The following is a 24,540-nucleotide window of genomic DNA, read 5'->3' as shown; positions in this document are numbered from 1 at the left end:
TATCATAGTACGCTGTCACCTGGAGGCCTGATTGGGCAGTCCATGATAAGTTTGTATAAGTCCTCCTTGGGTTTGGTAAAGCAAAGTTCCCATGTAACCTCTACTTCGACTAGTTTCTACCAATACTTAGAAGGCCGACAGCGCACTCGCGAGCCCTCTGGGGGTGTCCATGGGCAGCGGTATCACATAACATCAGGGGGTTTAGTCAAGATGACTTAACGGTTCGTGTCGACAAAGTTTCATACAAATTTAGTTTTCTTCTTTCTACATACACTACTGTTAAGTCATCTTGACTAAGCCCATAGTGAGCTATTGCTATCCTGCCCGTTTGTTCTTTTTAGATTTTAACCTTCACATGAATGACATTCCAAGTCTATGGCCATGACCCACGAGAGTCATGGCTCTAAGTCTCTAATCTTATTTATTATATCCGAAGTGTATGTGGTGCTGTCGAATGTTTCAGGGTTGTGTACCCTGAATCCTTGCTAGACTGGAAGAGTAATATCCAATAAAGTCGTGGGCATGAATTCAAGACAGGAATTGCTATTGCCGTATCCTCTCGTACAGAGCGCTTCGTCGTGCTACTGTCTGCTCATGCAAGCAGTAAATCGAACCCTACCAGTCCTTTAGTTCTTAGATCCTTAGCAAGTGTCACTTAAGAACATCCATTGAAGCCCAGTTGGGGTTCGTCCAAGGGTTCAGAATCGCGTGAAAAGCTTTTTGTATTAACGGTACAAATATTTATAATGTTTTCCACAAACACAGCACGCGTTCGGTATTCCGTTTTTCCTAACAATTTCCTGTCATGAAGATTTCTCTCATTATCTCACCAAGCGACCACACACGACTCCTATAAACATTCAATACCTGGTAGGGGGCGTATTCCCATTCAGAATTTTTTCCTTCATTAAGACAGTTTCAACAATGAGATAGCGATTAATGCGATTGAATTAATAAAAACAGTATCGCAATCCGGTCGCAATAGCAAAAAACGCGCGGATAGTGTTCAATCACGCACGTAAATGGGCGTGTGTGTCGGATGGAAAGACGTCTATAACGAATAAGTATTTTATATATTTTTATTACAGCGTTCACGTGTATTTGAAGTAATTTAGGGGTTAAATCATTTGTGTCGAGTGCGCGGGAGTGGCCACGCCCTGTTACGTGAGGTGGTTGCGGCCAATCGGACCGCGGGGCGTGTTCCATATTCGAAAACCGAACAATGGAATTTAATTACGACAATTAGTTTTACTTTATTAATTGTCGGCGCGTGCTTCGTATGATTTGTATAAAAAACTTCGGTGAAATTTTACGTAGTAAATGATTATTTACCAATTCAATTATATAAATTACTGTAATCAATTAGCAATTATCGAATTCGAGAATACCTTTACTAAAAAAGTTAAAGCAACCTATAAAACGCGTTTTTATTACGCAGAAATTTGGTATATCTAATATTTGGAAATTTAAATTGTTAATAATTTAAATTTAAGTCTATTACTAAGTAATTTATTATGTATTAAATAATAATAGCTGTATTTATAAAAGAACTTTTAAAAACAATAGTACTAACCCAGCGTGATACCTATTAGATTAAGAATAACACATGTTTTTCCCTCATAAGAAAGTAGACGAACATTTTCCGGCTCTTTCTTACAAAAAGCCTTCACACCTCTCTTTTCATCACATATGTTAGAGCGAGACGACTCTACTTTCGTCAAACCACCCCGTCCCGCCCCTTCCGGTTAAATTTCTTAGGAGTTTTTGGGGTGGCAAAGCAGGCGGCCGCAGTCATGCTGCGAATGTCAGCAGAGTTGGTGGCTTCATGTTGTGAGCTTTCGTGATATTTCGTGATTGTGATATATTTTGGACTGTGTTTTGTGTTTAGGGTGTTTTAAACGGATTTCTAGTTCATCTGTAAGTCTTATAAATCGATTTCGTTCATAATAATTTTCAGATATTTTTTTCTTAGACAATCTACAAATATTTTTCAGCACTCACTTCATATCTTGACTGATAACTCTTTTTATTATGATTGTATATTTATTTTATGTATATTACCCTATACGAATACTTCAGTTCTTCATCCTTCTTAACTTAAAATCATTAAGTAGTAGGTACGTAAACTAAAAATTTAATTTTTTAATAAACTGTTACATATTACCATAAAATCGCCATCTATTGAAAATATATTTACTTTAACTGAACTTATCGTATAAATAAATAAATAAAAAAGTTCTAAAAATAATTTAAAGAGGTTTTTGACGTCACATGAATGATGTTTAAAACATTACAAATATCATTTATAAGTTCGTGTTTAATTAACAAATTCATATTTATTAAATTTATAACGACATTTAACATATACTTGTCGACTTGTCACAAAATTTGCCGCCGCAAATTTGGGTGCTTGTATAGTTTTGTTTCCATTAATCTATAGCATAAACAATAGAACTGAAACAACCACAAATATAGATGACTATTTTGGACGTGAATTTTTTAAGTTTTTTTTATATTACTGTTAATAAAAAATTAGTTTTCCGCCAAAGGAATGTTTGCCGACGGAAGGTATGAAAACTGAAAAGAAAATACAAAGGAAAGTTCGGATAGGATTCAATTCAAAATAAATACATAATTAATGTGAAACTATTTCAAAATCAAGTAGTGTTTTAAGCGGTTAGCCAAGTAATCTATTAAGACCAGAACCAGACCACAAAAATCGATCCAAAAATACTAATTATTCTATATGATAGTATTGTCTTTTGTTAACATAGCTTTTACACATTTAAAGAAAACACTTTTTTACCGGATTGAAGCTATTTTAAGTAAAATAATTATAAGTTTATATAATAATACATAGCTTTAATCCGGTGAAAAAGTGTTATTGTATATAATTTCAGAAGTGTTAAATTACATTTTTTACTACCTTAGTAGCGTATATAGCGAATATAAACAAGTTCTTCGAATACAACTATTTAGTTGTCGGTAAGTACTTACCGATCTTTTAAAAACCGATTATATTTTATGATTATGGCATTATCTGCTGCTTTTTACCCTTTAATCAATAAATTATATGTATTCAGGCAAACATTAAAATCATTGACATTAGACACACACACTAACATTTTATTACATTTAATACACTGCAATTGAAGTAGATATTTATTTCTAGATATACAGTACTAACACTTCTTGACCGACATAATAATAAAAATTGATTAATAGAAAACTAAAATTTAAAAAAAATTGGTACTACGTAAACTATTTGTTTATATACCAATAATGAACCATATACAACGGAAGACTAGTCTGATACACAGACAGATGATAGTTTGGAGTCTAGCATTTCACAACCACACATTGTTAACAAAGCTTTTAAGTCAACACTTTTTAAACGGATTGAAGCTATGTAATATTATTATAAACTTATAATTATTTACATAATCAACTTCAGGGAATACAGATAACACATCTTTCTCTACAGCTGTGATACTTTTGACATTCAACACCTTATGTCTTCAGTCACCGTGACCACGCACGCTGAAAAGCACGCGAAACTTCGGAAAAATTTGAAATTAAATTTTTTGTAAATAATTATAAGTTTATAATAATAATACATAGCTTCAATCCGTTTAAAAAGTGTTTTCTTAATGTGTAAACGCTATGTCAACAAAAGACAATACCATGAACAAAGCTTTTGACATATTTAACAAGTCAATATTAAACATTTAGCACAATCTATAATCTTTAATTTTTGCTATGCACTGTGGTGTCACCCTTAAACTATATATACCACGCTACAACCTTCTACATCTTCAGATTTCTGTATCCGTTCCGTGATCATTTCTAACAGAACAGTCAACTTTTGTGTCAAAAGCATACTGGTTTTCTCACGATTCGTGGACAGCCGGGGATCAAACCTACGACTCCAGGGATGAGAGTCGCACGCTGAAGCCACTAGGCCAACACTGCTCTATTGTTACTGTTTATTTCTTAATTGGTAAATCTAAAATATTTCAATTCAAACTAAGTAATTTCTGATTATATATACATATATATGTGATAACAATAGTTGTATTAATGTATGATATTGTTTATTATAATTTATCATTCTAATCAAATACCATGATTTCATACTTTCGTCCGTTGGTCTATAATTTATTCTACTGAAAATGTAAAATCATCATTTATTTAATTTCACATTATCGTTTATTAAAACCTAAATATAAATTTACAATTTTCTTAACCTACATAGCAATAATAAAAATAAAATTTAAAAAGTTTGGTAACTGACGAATTGTACCTTCAAAGCAGAATTTCCGGGCTGTATTTATATACTAACTATGAATATTGATTTCGAATTGGTATGATTAACAAAAAAAATATTTCCGAAAAACAAAGTGTAATTCTTTATGATATACAAAATTTTTGTTGATTTTCCTGGCGCTTATATAAATAGTTTTGTTGGTATTCCGACATATAACAGGCCATGTGAAAATCATGGATTTTCAAGATTAATGCCACAAACAATTAGCGACTGTAATTATTATATATATATTTTATCAATATAATAACTCCTATCGAGGCATTTGTTTTAAACGATATTAATTTTTCTTACAACCTCTTCGACGATATTTGCAAAAAGCATTCTGTAAATGTTATGTCAATCGTCACAAGGTTACATCAAAAAAGTTTGAATTTTAAAAGCTTTATGCACAAAAAAAATTGCCGTAACAAAAGTGTGGATATTTAATTAAATTTTCTATTTTTGCGTACAAATTTTCATAATGTTCTCCTGATAATAACAAACACATCAAAATGAGAATTAGCGAAATCGGTCCAGCCGTTCACGCGTGATGCCGTGATGAAGGAAAATAAGGATTCATTTTTATATATATATATATAGATACAATATTCTTACTGCTTAACTAAAGGTACTCACAGTGTATGCTTTACAAACGTTCTTTTAATAGTTTTACTAAATGTCTGTTAGGCTACATTTGTTTATATTTTATGTTACAATATATCAATTTAAAAAACACTAACATTAATTTTTAAGTTAGCTAAGTTCAATTGAGTTAATTAATAGCAAAAAATCTTTACATTTATAAAACTTAAACAGCCAATGTTAGAGTTGGCAGTTTAAGTTTGTTTGGCTGTTTTGTTTCACTTAATTTAACTTATTTGTTGAAACTTTTATCCAGCGGGAGATAACGCTGATCTTCTCTTGCTACTTCCTACTCTCGCTTCATCCACTAGTATGACATTCAGCACGCTAACTCACCGGTTATAGCTACTTTTAACTTTTCCCTTCTCTAGTACTTACCGAACTCCCTAACGTGTAACGTTCTCATCATCCACCATTGCCTTACAAGTCCTAAGAATAACGATGTATTTGTTTTTTCCGTTTTAGGTCAGGAAAATTGTAAATACACACGTAAGAAAAACACTTTTTGAACGGATTATATCTATGTATTATTATATAAATAATTATTTACATAATACTAAATTTTGAATTTTGACAAATACACATTTGTTAAGATGTTCTAAATGAAACAAATGAGATCTATATTTCTAGTAAAATTATATTTTGACTTTGATTTTTTATCACAGCACAGCGTAGGCATATAATATAATGTACACAAAGATGACAACGTCACACTGTTTAGTTACTGTTTTAGGTTTGGGCCTCAGATTTATGTATGTGTTTCATGTCAATAAAGTGACAAAGTCAAGTAAGTGATTAGTCCTATTGATACACGCCGTCGACTTTTTGGGTCTTAGCCAAGTTTCCTCACCAATCGACCACCACCAAACGTGCGTACATTGGTGCACAGTCGGGGATTGAACCTGGCCTCAGTGATGAGTCCACGCTGAACTAGTGGAACACAAAGTTCTCTCTAGTAACGCATAAAAAGTTAATCATCATCATACATCAGTCGCTAAACTGTGTTTTTACTCCAAGACAAAAAAACTTTTTTTTGTATCCAGCGCTTTGCAAACACAAACTTCGGCAGTAGATAGCGCGTAACGTCGAGCGTTCTAACAAATGTTATGATAAGTATTATTTAATACATTTTACGTCTAATTCAACTGTTATCGGCTTAAATTAGCTGTGATTACTTGACAATATAATATATCCTCAGACACAAAAAATGTTACAGACTAAAAACTCTGTCTTATTTAGCGCCGTCAAGCGAAAAATCGCATTGAGAGATTTGAGGCTTTCATTTACGTCTTTATGTTCCTAATGTGATTAAAGTTAATACTTTGCAGCTGCGAAAAAAAATAGGAAAACTTCAAAACGTCAGATTTTTAATAATCCTATTTGTCTATGGAGAACTGTCAACCCGTTGCTTTGTGAGTCTATGGGGCGTCTACAGATAAAGATTAGATGCATATCTTTGGCATTGTTTAAGGGCCAGGTAATATTGTCCGGGCGTAAACTGCCAAACAGAGTTGTTTTCGAATAATACGATTATGTTGAGTGTTTGTGAATGTTTTTTGATTGACAGTTATATTAGCTTTTTGAGAACGTAACTGGCGAACTCGCCATTATTGGCAGTAAATTTTGAACTTATTAAAAAGTCTTTGCATTAATTTTCTATTGTATAATTGTATATAAGTTTTCACCGACTATACGATGTAAACCCATAGTGAAAGATCGATATCCCTTGTATTACGCAAAAACTAGAAGCAATTAAACTCAAAGAGTTTATAAATAGCATAAAAACCTGTTTTTACTACTTTACTATGCTATAAAGGGTTCGTAACAAAATTAAATATACACAGAAATGGAATTTTTGTCTCAGGCATATAAAAATGTCCTATAAATTTATCCACAGTTTAATTTAATGTCTAAAACTTTTTTTACTCGTAGCCCGTGTGGCTCGAATGTTATTTTGAGAAATGGTTTTGAATTTGTCCCGGCGTTGTTTTTTTAACAATGCCGATATGGAACTATTGATTTTCATAATTTAACGAAGCATTTTAAATTACTTTATAAATATACAACTTATTTATCAATCAAGTTTAACACGGTATAAATGTATGTCAAGAACAGAAGGTAGATTATTGCATATCTCTATCTAGAGGGGTCAGTGGACTAAGATCTGCATCTTTATTTTTAAAAGACAAAGCAAAGTCTATAGACATCGTGAATTGTATTCGATTATTATTGGGTATACAGCTATGTATCTGGTATCGAAGCCCTCGGTGATGGGGTATACGTTGTAATAGAATTTTTTTTGCAGGTGATATTGGAGCTGTAGAAGATTACTGGTGGAGGATCTTCAACGTACTCAACAGCGGGAAGTCCCGCCGCGTGGATGGTGGCGGGCGATTGGGGCTATGCGCCGGCGTCGGCAGCGCCCGCCATGAACGCGTTCCTCGAGACAAATCACGCGCACCTCGCTTCGTACGGCCTCAAAATGTCACCAGAACCCGCATGTGGGGTCGCTGCTCAGCATAGAGCTGCAGCGCCACACCCTCCGCCACATCCTACGCACTACCAGCACTATCCGTTGCACTCCTACCAGCCAGGATACTTAAGAGAATATGGCGGGTGCGGAGAACTCTTCCCACAGCAGCCCCTAGAACAGAGTTGGGATTGGCGAAACGATGTGCACTACCAGAGCGCACCTCCCCTGATGCCCCACGCACATCAGCCACACGCCTTCCTCCGCTACGTCAGAGCCCCGCCAAGACGTGACATGAGATGCCAATGGCTAGACCCAGACCAGCCTCCCCCTAGGAAACTATGCAATAAGCTATTCTCAAGTATGCACGAAATCGTGACGCATCTGACAGTGGAACACGTAGGTGGTCCAGAGTGCACAACGCACGCGTGCTTCTGGCAGGGTTGTGCGCGTAACGGGAGGCCGTTCAAGGCGAAATACAAACTAGTGAATCACATTCGAGTGCACACGGGCGAAAAGCCCTTCCCATGCCCGTTTCCCGGCTGCGGTAAAGTGTTCGCGAGATCAGAAAATCTCAAGATACATAAGAGAACGCATACAGGTAAGGTTATATTATATTGTTGGTTACACAGGTCACATCGAGTTATGCGAATCTAACGAACTAATCAATATGTCCTGGTGTTTTTTAGGTGGAAATTTATGCTATTTTATATTATTTGAATGTATATTTGATGTGCATATGAAATTACCTCATACTAACTTTAGGGGGTTTTAGTCAATATTTAGGAGTATTTAAAATAGGGGGAACATTCTGCTGGAGATATCATCACAGACGACAGCCCTTTCAATACAAACCCTTACATAATACTAATATTTGTATGTGCATAGCGCACTTTTTCCGCGCACCACCACTATCTGGAACCAGCTTCTGAAGTATTTCTGAAGTTGTGTATGCTCCTTCGAGACAAGACCGTACGTACCGTTGACGTAAATACTGGCAACGCTATTGCGAGCTTTGGGCGGCGGCACTTGGAAGCTGGTGAGCCTCCTGTCCATTTACCCCAGTTACATAAAAGAAGCTATGTAGTGTATACAGTACATCACCAGCTACTGAAGTATTTCCAAACCCTTCAACACAAGAGCGTTCTTATTGTCAATCACAAATTGCGAGTTTTCTGGCAATGTGTCTCTTGCCAATGAGTCACCCTGTCTAACAGTCTAAAAAGTATATATATTATATGACTCTAACCCAACTCCAAAATGTTTTTTATGATTCATTAATGTAAAATGATAATAACGCCCACAAGACACCAATTTAAACCAAAATTGTGAAGTTATTTTAATATCAATAAATTATAATGATAATTTATTTATTATATATTGTGGTAACTTTGATATAGCTATTGACGTTCTCTCTACATTCTTTTCTGATACAAAACATTAAAGTTAATAATAATAATTCAGTCTAATTTCGGGTCTAATTCGAAAGCGGTTCATTCAAATTGATTAATTATGAATAACCGCACTATCAGTTATAGTCAACCAAATATAATTTTAATTATAATTATTGTCAAAACTTATGGTTTAAATATTCTCCCACAACTGCAAAAATATGTGTTGAGGTTGTAGGTGTGTATCTCTGGATCTACTCAACCGATTTTGATCATTATTTTACAAGTGAAATAATGATCAAAATAAAATCTTTTGCAAAATAAAGAGAATTGTTAAGTCTTTTTTATTGGAAAATTTTCTATCGGAGAAATAATCGAACGAAAATGTTTCTTACGAACGCTATCTTATTGTATGTTTGAGTCCTAGAGGCCTCACAAAAAAAAGACAAACTTGACAAAACTTGAGACAAAACTTGGCCAATATATATATAATATTACCAACACATAAATATACAGTATTGTGGAAGTATATTTAATGCTGGTATCTAGCTGTATTTTATATAATTTCATAATTATATAAAAACAAGACATTCACCATGTCTGTGTTCGCAATACTAGTACAGTTGTCACCAATGTCTAGAATTATTCATGGGGAAGGTTAAGGGTATATAATGTTTTTGGTCCACCCAAGTTTTGTGAAACGGTACCAAATTCTTAATTAATTAAGATTTCCCTTTTTATTTAGATAATTTTACATTTAAAAACATTCGTATTTTAATCCTATTTGAGGTAGAGTGCCTTTTTTGGCAAATGCGCCTCCAAACCCCGCCAATCCTTTCTGTAATGTGCCACTATCTGTCATGTTCCAAATGCTTTTACTCAACTTTGTTCTATTCACCTTCTAAGTTGTCTTCCTCTTTTTCGTTTGCTGTACCTTGGGTACCAGTTTAGTACTTTTCTGTTCTTCTTGTCATGTGTCACGCCAATTACCACTTTAGTTTATTTTTATTGTAACATCTGTTACATTAGTTGATTTTCCTCAAACTGTATTCTTTATTTTGTCTGTTTCCTCCCTATCATACAATGTTCCAGTGATCTTTGACACACCTGTAGCTTTGTATTCTGTGCTTTAATGGGCGCCCTAATACTGAAGAGCTTTGATCGGATCGTTACTATATAATACATATATGTTTATTTTATCATCCAAACAATTAAATGTATAGGAATTTGTAACCCATGCGGGAGTTGTCAAAACGAATATTTCCGCATTTCATTCCTCATTTAATTGTATTGCCCCTCGTCCATGTGGTCCATCTTGACATCTATAGAAAGCTGTCTGTCGACTTGTGCGTCCATTTCTTGGTACATTCCGATTTATTATCCTAGAACACGTCGTATTGTATGCCATTAAAAGTGTGTCATAAATTAAAACGTCCTGCGGGCTTACCCTGCAATTACAATGGCGATGTTATTCAGATAGTCTCGAAATTGTGTGCATTTTGACGTTTTAACAATTCTGAAAATGATTTTGAGTTGGGAAATGAAAACGAATGACGTGGTATGAAAAGTCGTGGTTTGTTCCACATCTTCGATACGATATATTTAGCCAATTATTGAAAATCTTTACAGAGTAGCCCTGCAGTTGTCTTGTTCCCTAGAATTGGCCACCATCTGCATTGTCAATTTTTTTCTGGTCCTCTGTTGCGTATACTATTGTTCCGATTCGATAGAAAAAACGCTTTTGTGGTGAAGTTTGGAGAATTGTTTTATGAACGACTATAAATTTTAGTTAAGTGTCTTAGAAATTTCACAGCTTAGTTATTGTAATGAGAATTTAAACTTCGTAATAAAAAATCTAGACGTTTACGCAATATATAACTCAACGACTGCGTTCCGTTTTTATTATCGTATTTTTTTAAATTATTGGCTATGAGCTGTGATTCTTTATTCAAATTTCAAATGGCCAAAGAGGTATTGTAATTTAAAAAGTAAAAACATCATTGCTCTATGGTATTCTTTACGATACAGGTCAAATGTCATCTCCACGTATCACCAAGGAGGTTTTACAACTTTTTTTACTAAGGCGCGCAAATTATTGTCTGTTAAAGTCTTACAGGAGACGCCCTTGTGCTTTCCTGTCGCGGGACTCAATTTGCGGCAGAGCTAAGGCTGAGAGATGAGCCGTTTAGGCCAAAAACTAGGTTCCATAAAAAAATTGCTACAGAAATATCCAACCCGCTGGTAAATCACTTATCAAGACCCCTAGAAGGCTATCCACGCGATCGGGCAGATCTATTAGTCTCCCTTTAGTTCTAAATCATACCTTAGGGGCTTTCCACTGGGACTGGTCCTCATCCTTCGGAACAGAACATTTTATCGTCGATTACATCCGTTACAAATTTTTTTTCGATAAGGAATCCAAAATATTTTAGCATATTGGATCGAGATGAGCCTTCCGTGAAACTGATATTTTTATAAACCAGTTTCAAATGTAACATAATACTGTATTTGGAAGTTGGTAGCCCAATTCATTTGCTATTGCTTCACAGTAACGTTTCAATTTATAATGATTTCGATCTTAAGATAAATCACTAACACTTTTGTTTAATGCGGGTTCAAATAGGATTCGTTAAAGAAAAATGTTAGGGAAACCGATACGCTTACTTAAAATAAATATGAAGATACATGACAGGATTTGTAAAATAAACCCAGATTGTTTAAATTATCATTAAGCTTTTATTGCTGACCCAGTAATATACATAAACACAACATTATTTAAGTTACATAACCTAACTTAATCTACATGATATAAGCCGGTTTTGGTAAACAGCGTGTCCTGTGGCCTCACACACATAGGCCTCCTCCAACAGCTTTAGTTTTTAAAGTCAAAGTAAAAAATCATTTATTTATATCGGTAACACAATGTACACTTATGAACTACAAAAAAATAAATATACATTAAATGGTTCTAATTTTACATTTACTGCCAGTTCTCAAATCGAGGGCGTAGAACGGAAGAGAAGAACTGGCAATAAACTCTTTGACACTCTTTTTAATCGCCGTTTTGTTTTTGGATTACACAAGGTTTGTGATGAGCTTCAACCATTACACCATGTAGTTCTTCTCGTCCAAGTTGTGCCTCCGATTCTTTTTATTATTAGTTATTTTCCGGATATTTAGTTTAAAAGAATTATGTTAAGGTGATCAAAGTCATAAACTCATATGAGTTTCTTACTTGAACAATTCTTGTCAAATAAAAGATGGCAGTAATTGTGGGAATGTGCCGTGAGCCATCTGGCGCGCGTTAAATCCCCGCCGGCTATGGAATTTGAGTTAATATTATCTTAATTCATTGGACTATAAAAACATTCTAATTAGTTATGTCACTTTTTTATGTAATTTCTATGTGTATTTAACATTGACATAACATTGATTACTAACGAAACACACACACAGAAACACTTAAAATAACAATAATCAAAAATAAAATAAATAAAAAGGAATGAAACATAATATTTTTTTTAAAGAAAAAGAATAAAATAATACTAACTCAGTAGAAACAAATAACAATAATAGTAGTAAAAGTGAACAATGAAGAAAAAGAAAAAGAATAAAAATAATTGTTAAGTACATAAATTAATATATTTGAGCGGATTGAAAACTATATTTCGTAAGATTTTTGTTGAGATGTTGTTTTTTTATAAATGCGAAGATCTTTCAACGGAGGACGGATATTATTCCAACATTTTGTCGCTATATATATTTAAAACTCCAGCGAAATGAAGCCGTCCTATGCTGGGGAATGGCGAGTTCCAGAGTACAACTCCTCACTTTATTCTTGATGCCATACTACGCCAAAGGAGCTTTTTGTAAAGATATTCAGGTTGTTTGGTATATACTACATCAATTATAGCCATGCCAAATACAATTTTTGTAGATTTTGTACACCTTTAATTGTTAGAAATTTTAGGTTGTTCAAATAGGAATTTGGAATGTCCTATTTTTTTATTTATTAACACTTACATTACAATATAAAAAATTGAACATAATTACATCAAAAGGAGGGCAATTGGCTACCTTATCGCTTTCGAGCGATCTCTTTGAGGCAACCACTGTGAGTAAAGAAAAAATGTATTAAATTACTTGTATTTTTCAGTATTGTCTATTTATTTTAAAAAAGGCTTTCAACGCATCATTGATAGGTACATACAATATTTAATTTGAATTATAGGCAAACAGAATCACGAAAAAAATTAAACATTACTAAATAAATTCTTAAAAAAACTAATTAAATAAAAAAACGAAAAGGAATAAATCACAATGTCCAACGAGAGAATATATGAATGTTTAAGTACTTATAAATAAATTGGGATACTTTATCAAATATAATAATTATTCAATAAAAGTATATTAATTGGTTAAAGATGTTGGCAATATACCATACTACCCAGGGAGTACGTTCCCGAACATTATATATAGTAGTAAAGTTTCAATTCAAATAACTTATAATATTAATATTTGTATCAAAACTTCTTGATGTAAAAACCAGAGGAATTATGCAAATATCACGTAATTTTATGGCAACAGTTCAATGTCCTTGTAGTTAACTGTCAACTTGACGTAGTCACTCGCTGACAACGGATGAATGACAAATCGTAAATGATGTAAATTTTTACGTGAAAATTGTGTGAAACTATATACATTGCTTACACAAACTTACGTTACAGTATTCTTAGTCTAATTAGCAATAATAATTAAAAATTGATAAATAGCTAACTGAAAATTATAAATTTTGATCCCCTTTGGGGAAAGCACCAGCTTTGCGTTCACCGGTACGATTTACCAGCTTAAATCTTTAATAAGCAGTGAATTTGAACCGGAACCATCTATTCCAAAGGGAACAAAATCAAAGCTGGTGGAAGACTTATAGTTGAGCCGTTCTTTTCCGCTTTGCAGCCGCGGCTTGCGCTTGTCCAAGGGAGGTATCATGTTAACATCCCATACCAAAGCCTGTCCCATTTTCCAAAGGTTCAATTCAGTTTAGATTTTAGTATATAATTTTCTTTTATCTACACTATTTATTGTCTTTAGATAAACATCTAAACACTAACCAAGTGTGGACTGTGTCTTTGATGAACGGTCCATCTGTATCCGATCATTTATTGAAATGACAATATGTGTATTAAAATATTTTGTTCTAGTTTTAGTTATTTTCCAAATATGTTGTTTAAAGAACTTTATTTATCATTACAAAAAATGTATTTTATTTAAATGAGAAACTTACACGGCATCAGTAGTCTCAACTTCAGTCTTCTGATATGTTTCTTTCTTGCCCTTTTGAATTGGTTCAACGCGCTAGTACTACGAATGTTAGACGGTAATTGAATATATAATTGCACACCCTCATACTTGAGACTTCTTCAAATAATTTGTACGCGGCTTCGGCAAGATATGCAAACTAGTTCGACGAGTGTTGCGTGTAGTTGTGTGTTTGATATTTTTAATAATAAGCTACAATCGAGAGAGTTAAAAAAAAATTAAGATACAGGTGCTATAAACATATAGTTGCTTAATCGTCATAATTTTGGTTTCTTGGTAGATTTTATTGGTCTGTGTTAAAAAATTGTATCTAAATAATGTTTTTATTAATTTATTTTGTAAGTTTTCAATTAGATATATGAAATATGGCTTGACTAAACAATTATAAATTAAATGACGTATTAATTGCAGAATTCATATTGATGACCAAAATCTGTCTATAAGTGATTTTAGTTTGGTTATATATGATATATAAAAGTTGCACTACTATTATTTGTTGCAAATACTGTTGAAACGAAGCGTATGTATAGTTTCCACATCATTAAAAGATGCGTGAGGGGAGCACAATGCTGATTTGATTTGGAAGACCCTATCAAACGCAGAACCTAATACGCCGTATAAAATGGTGCATTCAAAATATTTTGCAAACAACTTTTGAACCCTTCAGAACTTGTGGTTGTATTATGTACCCGTCTAGTGCAAGTCTAAACAAGTATTTTCCACGCGTAATGAACTAAATTAGATTTTTTCTATGGTAGATAAATTTGATGAAATGATTATTTTAGATATTTAGAACTATTTTATGGTAGAATAATATTAAATAGGGTACGATATTATTTACCTATCAGCAGTGTTGGTCTAGTGGCTTCAGTGTGCGACCACTGAGGTCGTAGGTTTGATCCCCGGCTGTACACCAATGGATTTTTTTATGTGTGCACATTTAACTTTCGCTCGAACTTTGAAGTTTCTTGTATTGATTGTATAATAAAACACGCAATTTTATTAATAATGACGTTACATGTTACATTAAAAATATACAATATTTAGTGCTGCCACTTATATATAAATTTGTTCACATTTTAAAAATCCACATACAATAAAGAAAATTATAATCCCCCATATGATAATGTTGTAACCATACAATAGTTGGATGCTTTCAAAAGATTTTATGAGAACCGTCGGCCATCTGCGCAGGATTTGATAAATTGTATAAAAAACACTGCTAACAATAAAATAGATACATGTGTGCGTGAGGGGATCGGCTTAGTATTTACTTCTTTGTATCATATTCATTTATTAAATTAATATTAAATTTACTATAATCTCATAGATTTCATAAATACTGTACATATTAGTATCTTAAACTATCATACTAGGAAATATCTAGCGCGAACTTTGGCTTAATATGTACCACCAACATATACATGTTATCCGTGCAATTTCTCAAATAATACATTTGTTTAAATTAATGAGCCGTGTTGGCCTTGTTGCTTCAGCGTGCGACTCTCGTCCCTAAGGTCGCCGGTTCGATCCCGGCTGTGCACCAATGGACTTTCTATGTGCGCATTTACCAATTGCTCGAACGCTGAAAGAAAACATCGCGAAGAAAAGGGCTTTCGACTCAAAAAAGTCGAAGGCGTGCGTCAGGCACAGAAGGCTGATCACCTAGTTGCTTATTAGATTAATAAATGATTATAATTATGTAACAGATACAGAAATCTGATATATCTTACCAATGCAGTCACTTAAAATTACCTTAAATAATTAAGTCTTACGAGCAATAATACAGACACAAATTACGGAAAACAAAAAAAAAATACTCATAAAAAACTTTATATCGTAAACATAATAATCAAATATATGGTATTTACAATTTTCTTAACCTACTGTTAATTAATTAATTGCATACATATTAACATCCTTAAGCACTTAATATAACTATTTATCTTAATTAAGTAGTAACGAATTGATCCACAGCAAAAACGTTTAACTTCATGGGCGTGGCGAAGCTTGTCAATACATCCCCTGTTACACAAATACCCTCAAAGATAAGCGGTTTACTTTCAAAGATCCCTTATGTGTTATGCGAGCCATGTAGAGATTTACATGACAATACGTCGCATTAGTAAATGACTGAGATTCTGCCACCTGATTTGTGTGCAAAAACCTTGTGTTTCGAAATATTCACTAACGCTCATACAGTGCGAACAGGACTCTGGAGCGCGCGTAAAAACACATTGGTAGCTCCGCTCCTGGAATTCGATAAACCGTCCGATACGTACGTGGCATTCTATTCACTATTTCCACGAATTTTCTCTTAATTACTTATAGTGAGTACGATTCACAGTGGATACAGCGTCTTTCGTACTACCTACTTTATAAGCTAGCTAAAATATCATTTGTAACAATGTATACTTATGTAAATGAACGTCTGTAACAAAAGTAACGCTTCTAAATGGAATGCCAAATCAAGGGCGTAGAAGAGAAGTGGCAAACTCTGTCCTTATATTAACAGGGATTTTCATCCTAACTTACAAACTGTGGAAAATGAAAATAATTTCGTATGTCGAAAAACTTGGTAACACCACAGTTCCCGCTAGGTGTTGGCTCTGTACCTTACTCAGAGCTGAAAAATAATCATTCCGTTATTATAATTATGAAGCACTTAATGTCCGATTAGTTAACGACAACATCCAATACGTTCTTAAATCCTTAAACCTTTAATAATCCTGAATACTACTGCTACTAGTATTCACCGATAAGCTACTCTGGTTCATAGTCAAACAGACTTTTAAAAGAGACTGTGTTTGGTTATAAATTTATTTTATTTTAATTTTAAGAGTAAAAATACTGTCAAATCTTAAGGTTTGTCAACATAACAAAAGTTACACAAGTTCAACTCCGCACTTACAATTTGTTATGATGCATTGTTGCCTTTCACAACGATTAAACAAATATACAGTATTTACAATTTTCTAATTATTAAATTAAATTTAAAATGTTTGGTCCTTAAGGCAGTGTACCTTTAACGCTGGCAGCATTATTTAGTTTTTAGTAATTATGTAATTATGATATGGTTATCAGTACATGTTATGTACCCGATGTTATGTTAGTAAATATATTTGATAAAAAATATATATATCAACAAATATTTTAATAACATTTCTAGATTTTTTTGTTTACTCTATATTAGAATACATATATCTAAGTTTGTCAATTATTTAAAAGCACAAAGGCCTATGGCATATTCAAGAATGTTTTTTTTTTTCGTATAAAAACTTCACTCGAAAAGCACAGACTACGAAAATTATCATTCACGCAAAACTGTGTCTACGCGATATCCCGCTGAGTTTAGGGCTTTATTTTTTGCGATTGCCAATATATTATGCCAATGTTCTGTTAAATTTGTGCTTGTATTTAAAAATAAGATTCAACTTCGCTTTATTTCTCGTCCGGATGCCGAACACATTGTTAATTAAAAAATATTAACACAATTCATTTTTAAAAATGTTTGGCAGTTTGACCTGTCTTCTAACGTGTTCTTTCCTCTTTATGTTTCATACACAACGAGTACGTTCCAACTGAGCTGAGGAAATATTTTGTTTTATTGAGATCAATCATTTTTTATTGCTTAAAACAGAACTTAATTATACATTTTAGGTATTATTTACTCAAATAAAATCTTAAAAATATTGACCACATGCAAAACGTTGTATTATTTTTAATTGTGATCAATTCATCAACGGGGTTTTAGTTCTTGAGATATTTTGCGTTGCCTATAAGCCATAAAGATTACGATACGCCACGAGTAAAAATGATTAAAATCAAACTGTTTTCTCATTATCAGAAAAAACTTTAATTACGACTATTTACCTCATTATTATGTGAATGTCAATAATGTTTTTTTACAAAAATAATGCGCCTATATCAACCTCCCGCATCGCTTAATGAATAATGAATCGATAGAACCAAGATAACTCAAATCTTTATGGGATAACTTTTTGTTGACGTTTTAAGATTACAATTCAAGATTTATATTAGAATAATGTCTAAAACCTTTCTTGATAAATGTACCCTCTACAAAGTATTTAATATTAACCCTTATTAAGCAATATCTTCATATATATACTACTGTAAGTGTGTATGTCACAGAACTCCTCTTAAACGGATGAATAGATTTGAATGCATATTTTTATGCGTTTAGGTGACGCCCTAGATGGTTCAGATTCGCTAATCAGTACTTACATAGTTTGTTTAATATCCTAATTGCTTGAAATATCATGCAGGACAATGTCTGTCGGGTCCGCTAGTATTTTAATATTATATGACATGAGAGCAGTGTCTCATCCCTGAGGTAGTAGTTTCGAGCACCGGCTGTCAACCAATGGGCTATCTTTTAACTTTCACTGGAACAGTGAAGGAAAACATTGTCAGGGAAGCGGCTTCACTTAGACCCAAAAAGTCAGTGTGTCAGGCACAGAAAGCTCACCTACTTGCCTATTAGATTGACAAATAATCATGAAACAGATATATTAGGCATAGACCTAAAAGGGATGCAGCGCCAATTTTTTATGGATATTAGTTGGGGAGGAATCTGTAAATTGGCTTCTAGCAATTGTCATATATGAATTACAAACTCGGTAAGACGGGTAAACGTTTAGTCCTCAGATCTGCCCTAAGCCCAAATTCTTCTTTTTTTGTGCCTCTCTATTTCTGGAGGATGGCAATCAGCAATTCTAATACCTGTCCACTCCCTAACGTTGTGCAGCCATGCTTTCTTCCTACTACCAAGACGCCGTGTAGCCATTATCATTAATGGGTAAAAGCTGGGTTCAATAGTATATGGAGATGGGATTTTTTGGTTCGACGCCCCGATTGGAGGAGATTTCGAGCAACAAATATATATTGTGAATTTTAAACTATCATTTTTCAAAGGTAAAAAGATACGTTCTTACCAATACTTGAAACACTGGCCAAGTGGTCAAAATGGCGGCCTTAAATCTGCTTTGCAACATTTTTTTTCTCACAATGGTTGCTTGGAATAGATCGCTCAAAAGCGATAAGGCTAAGTTGCTCTGTTTTAAATTTAATTAGGTATTTTAATTGTAGGTACCTACTATATTTCTGTATACTCAATTTATAAATAAATAAAGTTCGTCGGTTCTTTAGAGATACGAAGGCACGAGCCCAGGTCTTCAGCTCTCGGCGTTTAAGCTTTCATAAAAAATGGTTTAACATCGAGTCCATAACTTTACTAGACACCTTGTTTGTGAGGGAAAAAATTTTGTTCTTTGAACAGCGCTAAATTCCTAAGTCGTGTACAGTGCGGAGGGTCCCACTGAATCATTCAATTGTTTTTTCGCCGACACCTCAGACCTATCAATATGTATGGCATGCCTTTGCTAGACTTCTATATGGATAATATCGCTCACCTCGCGAAATATTAAAGAACTTATTTACGAGGCACCAATCACCTCTACAAATTCGTGAATACAGTATCAAAAGTTCGAAATTGGTGGAATTTGGACAAAGTTGTTGTCTAACATTGGGAACACAGAGATTAAGTCCAATTATTTCGATGATTTACACTGAGTAACTCACTTTAAAGAGTTAGTACACTGTATACAGAAGTTATTAGTCACTATAGTGTCGACTAACTTTAAATGTTACCATGGTGACGATGTTTTATTTAGAACGAAAACCAGCATTCTATTTTCTAATTAATTTAAGTGTGCAAAATGCTACTTGTACAGAATTCTATTTTCAAATCAATTCGAGTTATTTTAATCTTTCAAAATGATACTTGTCCAGAATTCTATTTTCAAATTACTTCGAGTCATTTTAAACTTTCAAAATGCTCCTAGTCCAGAATTCTTTTTTCAAATTAATTCGACTTATTTTAATCTTTTAAAATTCTACTTGTTCAGAATTCAATTTTCTTATTAATTCGAGTCATTTTAATCTTTCAAAATGATATTTGTAAAGAATTCTATTTTCAAATTAATTCAATTTATTTTAATCTTTGAAAATGATACTTGTAAAGAATTCTATTTTTAAATTAATTCGAATCATGTTAATCTTTCACAATGCTACTTGTCCAAAATTCTATTTTCAAATTAATTCGACTGTTCGACCTTACAATATACTTCTACACATTAAAAAAGGTCGCATAAGCAAAAAGGTAAACGTTCAAAATTACATTCCACGCATTTTACACCAACACCAAAAAGTTCTGATGGAGGCTTCGAGACAAGATTCGGATAACAATCGAAATGTTTACACGGTAAAAAATAAACGATTCCAACCGTTTTATAAGATAAAGTTTCGATTTTGTTTAACGGAAAATAAATCATATATTGAACAAGCAAATTTATTTATTATAAACCGGTTTTTGTTATATTACAGTACAGACGAAGAAAAACATAAGTCGACAATTTTTAGTGTCCAGACTTTGACCTGTATCCCAGAACATAATTAACATAACCATATGCTTAATGTTAACTTACTAATACTTAGAAACTTGATTCTAAATGTATTTGGGACATATGGGAGTCACAAAACTCGCAAAACGTTATTTGTAAAAAAAAACGTTTTTAAATACTGTCTCTTTTCATCATAGCGTAAACATGAGAGAGAGAGAGAGAGAGAGACGAAATTCTGATTCTCAAACTGGATTTAGGTACTGTTCAATTTTATTACGTAAATACACTTACATCTTAATATAATAAGTATTTTAAGGAAGTTTGACATATTCAAAATAAAAGGTTAATAAATAATAAAAATTAATATTCGTAATAAATTGGTTTATCCCAAACATGCCCAGGGGCTGAAATTTGACCCCGCGTGGGTGTTGATAGGTGGACATCGAATTTGTCTTAATGCGAATAAAACACAAATTGCCCGAAGCGTAGTCAATAAAAACTATACTTTATGGGGTTTTAAATTACCATTTTTATTGCAATCAAATAAACTACACACAAAATAATAATAATTATAATAAAAAAAGTAAAGTGTATAATGTATGTGTTGTGGTTGTAAGAGTCCTGTGTGTGGCTCAGCATTACGCTGTGAAGCAGACCTGTTCCACAGAGCCGGTCATTCTGCCAGAGACCACAATAGTTCTACAGTAGTAAACTTTTTGCTACAGTCGTGGAGAGGTTGTCAATCATGCTGACATAGGACAAATTCCGCTGGAACTCCACAAAATTAGAAGTTATTCACGTCATTTAAAGAGGTTCTATTTAAATCTTAGATAAATAAATAAATAATAATCCCCCTTGGTTTGTCAGCAAAAGTAATTACTATTGGCGTTATCACCAAACAAGAAAATCAAAGATCCCTCCTCCCCTTGTAGTGCTACTTTAACGGCCCCTATAACCGCTGGACGAGGCAGGGGGCGTCAACAGTGATACTCCCTCGTCATCGGTCTTGAGCCTTGTATTTTACTTACCAAGTCTTTTCGCCTCTCTTTCCCTCATCTGCAATTCTACGGCGGTAGGTTTTCTTGGAACGACCACATTTTCGCTTTCCCTGCGGGTTCCAATCAAGCATCTCCTTGAGGATATAATTGGAATCTCTTGGGAGTGCTGCATATCCATTTCCTCATGCATTGTTTGATCTGCTGGCGAATCGGGGTTTCACGGCAATGTTACCAAAGTTGCTCTTTGGAGATGTCGGGCCAAAGATATCTGCCCACTGAAGTATTTCCGAACCAATTCGACTCCAATAAAAGAGCGTACCAATTCTTGAAAGGCCGGCAACGCACTTGCGAACCTTCTGGCAATGTGAGTGTCCATGGGCGGCGGTATCACTTAACATCAGGTGAGCCTCCTGCCCGTTTGCCTCCTATTACATAAAAAGAAGATACCCAGAATACGGCTAAGACAGCGACAAAGACTTGGAGCCGGTGCGAGATGTCGTTAGTGACCTTTCACGTTTCACACCCATAGAGCAACACATAATTTGACTAGAAAACTCTGTGTTTTTGTTAGTGGCTTTGTTCGTTTGTCATTGGCCAACTCTCTAATCCAATCACAGACAGGCGATATACGTCATCCAACCATTTCTCCAATTTCAACCACACGATTGCGTCTTGCGTCTCACTATCTGTTTCGCTTCATAGATATTAATTAACGTAAAAAAACGTGACCACCGTGACGTGTTGCCTCTTATCTAAATTTATAACTTTGTCTACGGTTTAAATAGAAAGTCTTTAAATGACGTAAATAACTTCTAATTTTGTGGAGTTCCAGCGGAATTTGTCCTATGTCAGCATGATTGACAACCTCTCTACGACTGTAGCAAAAAGTTTACTACTGTAGAACTATTGTGGTCTCTGGCAGAATGACCGGCTCTGTGGAACAGGTCTGCTTCACAGCGTAATGCTGAGCCACACACATGACAGTTACAACCACAACACACACACATTTACTTTTTTATTATAATTATTATTATTTTGTATGTATTTCGTTAGTAATAAATGTTATGTCTATAATGTTTTTATCTAATAGTCAAAGTCATAATTATTTGTTAATTTAGGCAATACTACACTTATGAACGTTGAAAAATAAATACAAATTGCTTCTAATTTTACATTTATTGCCAGTTCTCAAATCAAGGGCGTAGAACGGGAGATAAGAACTGGCAATAAACTCTCCGCCACCTTTTTAATCGCCAAGTTTTTGTTTTACACAATGCTGGGTGAAATAGGTACAGGGAATATTATGTTCTTAGACAATTAGCCCTTATGAGACCTATTACTACAAATTTGATTACCCAAATCGGACCAAATATGGCCTATGTCTATCTTAAAGTTTAAATAAACAATTTATAGATATACAATATTTTTATCTGTCCAACGATGATGCAGGTTAGCTGTCAAAACGGCTGACAAGCAGATTGACGAGCGCTCAAATGTTTTGTTTTTTAGCCAACTAGTTTACATAGAATTTATCATCGTAATTAATTTATTAGAATACAAAATGCAGGTATTAATGAAATTGAAAACTAGATTTATATTTAAAAAAAGTCTATGATATGAAATAAGGTCCGATTATATCATCAAAAACACAAAAAAAACTGAAAAATAATATCTGGTTTGATATTTAAGCAAGTGAGCATTGTTGGCCTAGTGGCTTCAGAATGCAACTCTCATCCCTGAGGTCGTAGGTTCGATCCCGAGCTGTGCACCAATGGACTATCTTTCTATGTGTTCATTTACCATTTGGTAGAACGGTGAAGGAAAACATCGTGAGGAAACCGGCTTTCTAGACCCAAAAAGTCGACGGCGTGTGTCAGGCAGGAGAATGATTACCTACTTGCCCATTAGATTAACTAACGATCATGAAACAGATAGAGAAATCTGAAGACCTAAAAAGGTTGTAGTGCCACAGATTTTTTAAATATGAAGCCAGTAAAGCCAAACATAACGTGATTAAGCCAAATAAAGTAAAACTTATCGCCTGATATCATAATCAAAATGAAATCATTCCTATATATGGCACGAAAATTACTACAGAACTTTAGTAATTTCCGTTTTTATTTCCAAATTATTCACTGCCAAACTAACCATTTCTCCACGAACAATTCCTGGTTACGCACAGAATACAATTTGTTTTTAAATCTATGAAATGGGCGCCAAAATTGTATCTGCCGTCCAGAGACAAACAAAAGAGAAACGATATCTTGGGGAGACGTGTAAATGAGCACACGTGTTAGAGCGAGACAAATAGTGATTTGAAAGCTCCGCTCGAAGTGGCAGTTCAATTTGGTATTTTGCCGGTCAAGTGTGATACTTTATCATTGCCAGGAAAACGGTTTCTTGAAGAAATTTCAATTTCGCTTTATAATTGTGTGTAGACTTTATACAATGTATTTCATTTGTTACCATGGTAACGATATTTTTCCATTACGTAAACTGTTTCTATAACAACGAATGCTTTATTGAACGGTAATAAATTATTATTATAATATAATATGCTTTCAAAATATAATAATTATTATATTTTAAAAGCACATAGCCAGGTTTCAATCCAGCATTCCTGTATATATTCTATAGCCTCTTTTTTGGATATAGATGTTTCAATCCAAAAAGAATTTGTTTGACATATGGACTATATATCACGGACTTTGCTCTATTGTCAATAGTTTTCGCAGCGTAATCGATTTACGACGATTTACGTCTTTTTCACACCTTTAAACCATATTTTTAAAAAACGTATGTTCTAAAAATTATAAATGTATATTCAGGGTAGGCTTCTGATGGTGAAAAAAATAAAATTCGTCGTATAGTTTTTGCAAACAATTCTTCTTAATAAAATGAGTAAGGAAAGTTTTGTCGCTTATGAATACGATAAAGGTGATAGCTATTTATGGCTTATATATACCTTACCTTAAACATAAATATAACTGGT

At 33.7% G+C, this 24,540-nt stretch overlaps 1 protein-coding gene across 1 annotated transcript in view; it reads left to right on the top strand.

The window, feature by feature from the left end:
- The first annotated feature begins 1,814 nt into the window (after positions 1-1,814).
- LOC123717777 (pair-rule protein odd-paired) overlaps positions 1,815-24,540 on the top strand; it is a 33,362-nt gene continuing 10,636 nt past the window's right edge. Inside the window, exons 1-2 of the mRNA XM_045673958.1 lie at positions 1,815-1,917; positions 7,254-8,019. Of these exons, the coding sequence (XP_045529914.1) occupies positions 7,329-8,019 (691 nt within the window). The 5' untranslated portion in view covers positions 1,815-1,917; positions 7,254-7,328. The remainder of the gene's footprint in view (positions 1,918-7,253; positions 8,020-24,540) is intronic.

Source organism: Pieris brassicae, chromosome 13 (assembly GCF_905147105.1).
Source record: "Pieris brassicae chromosome 13, ilPieBrab1.1, whole genome shotgun sequence".
Lineage (NCBI taxonomy): Eukaryota > Metazoa > Arthropoda > Insecta > Lepidoptera > Pieridae > Pieris > Pieris brassicae.
Note: the sequence above shows the minus strand (reverse complement) of the source record. Positions and strands in the feature narration are given on the sequence as shown.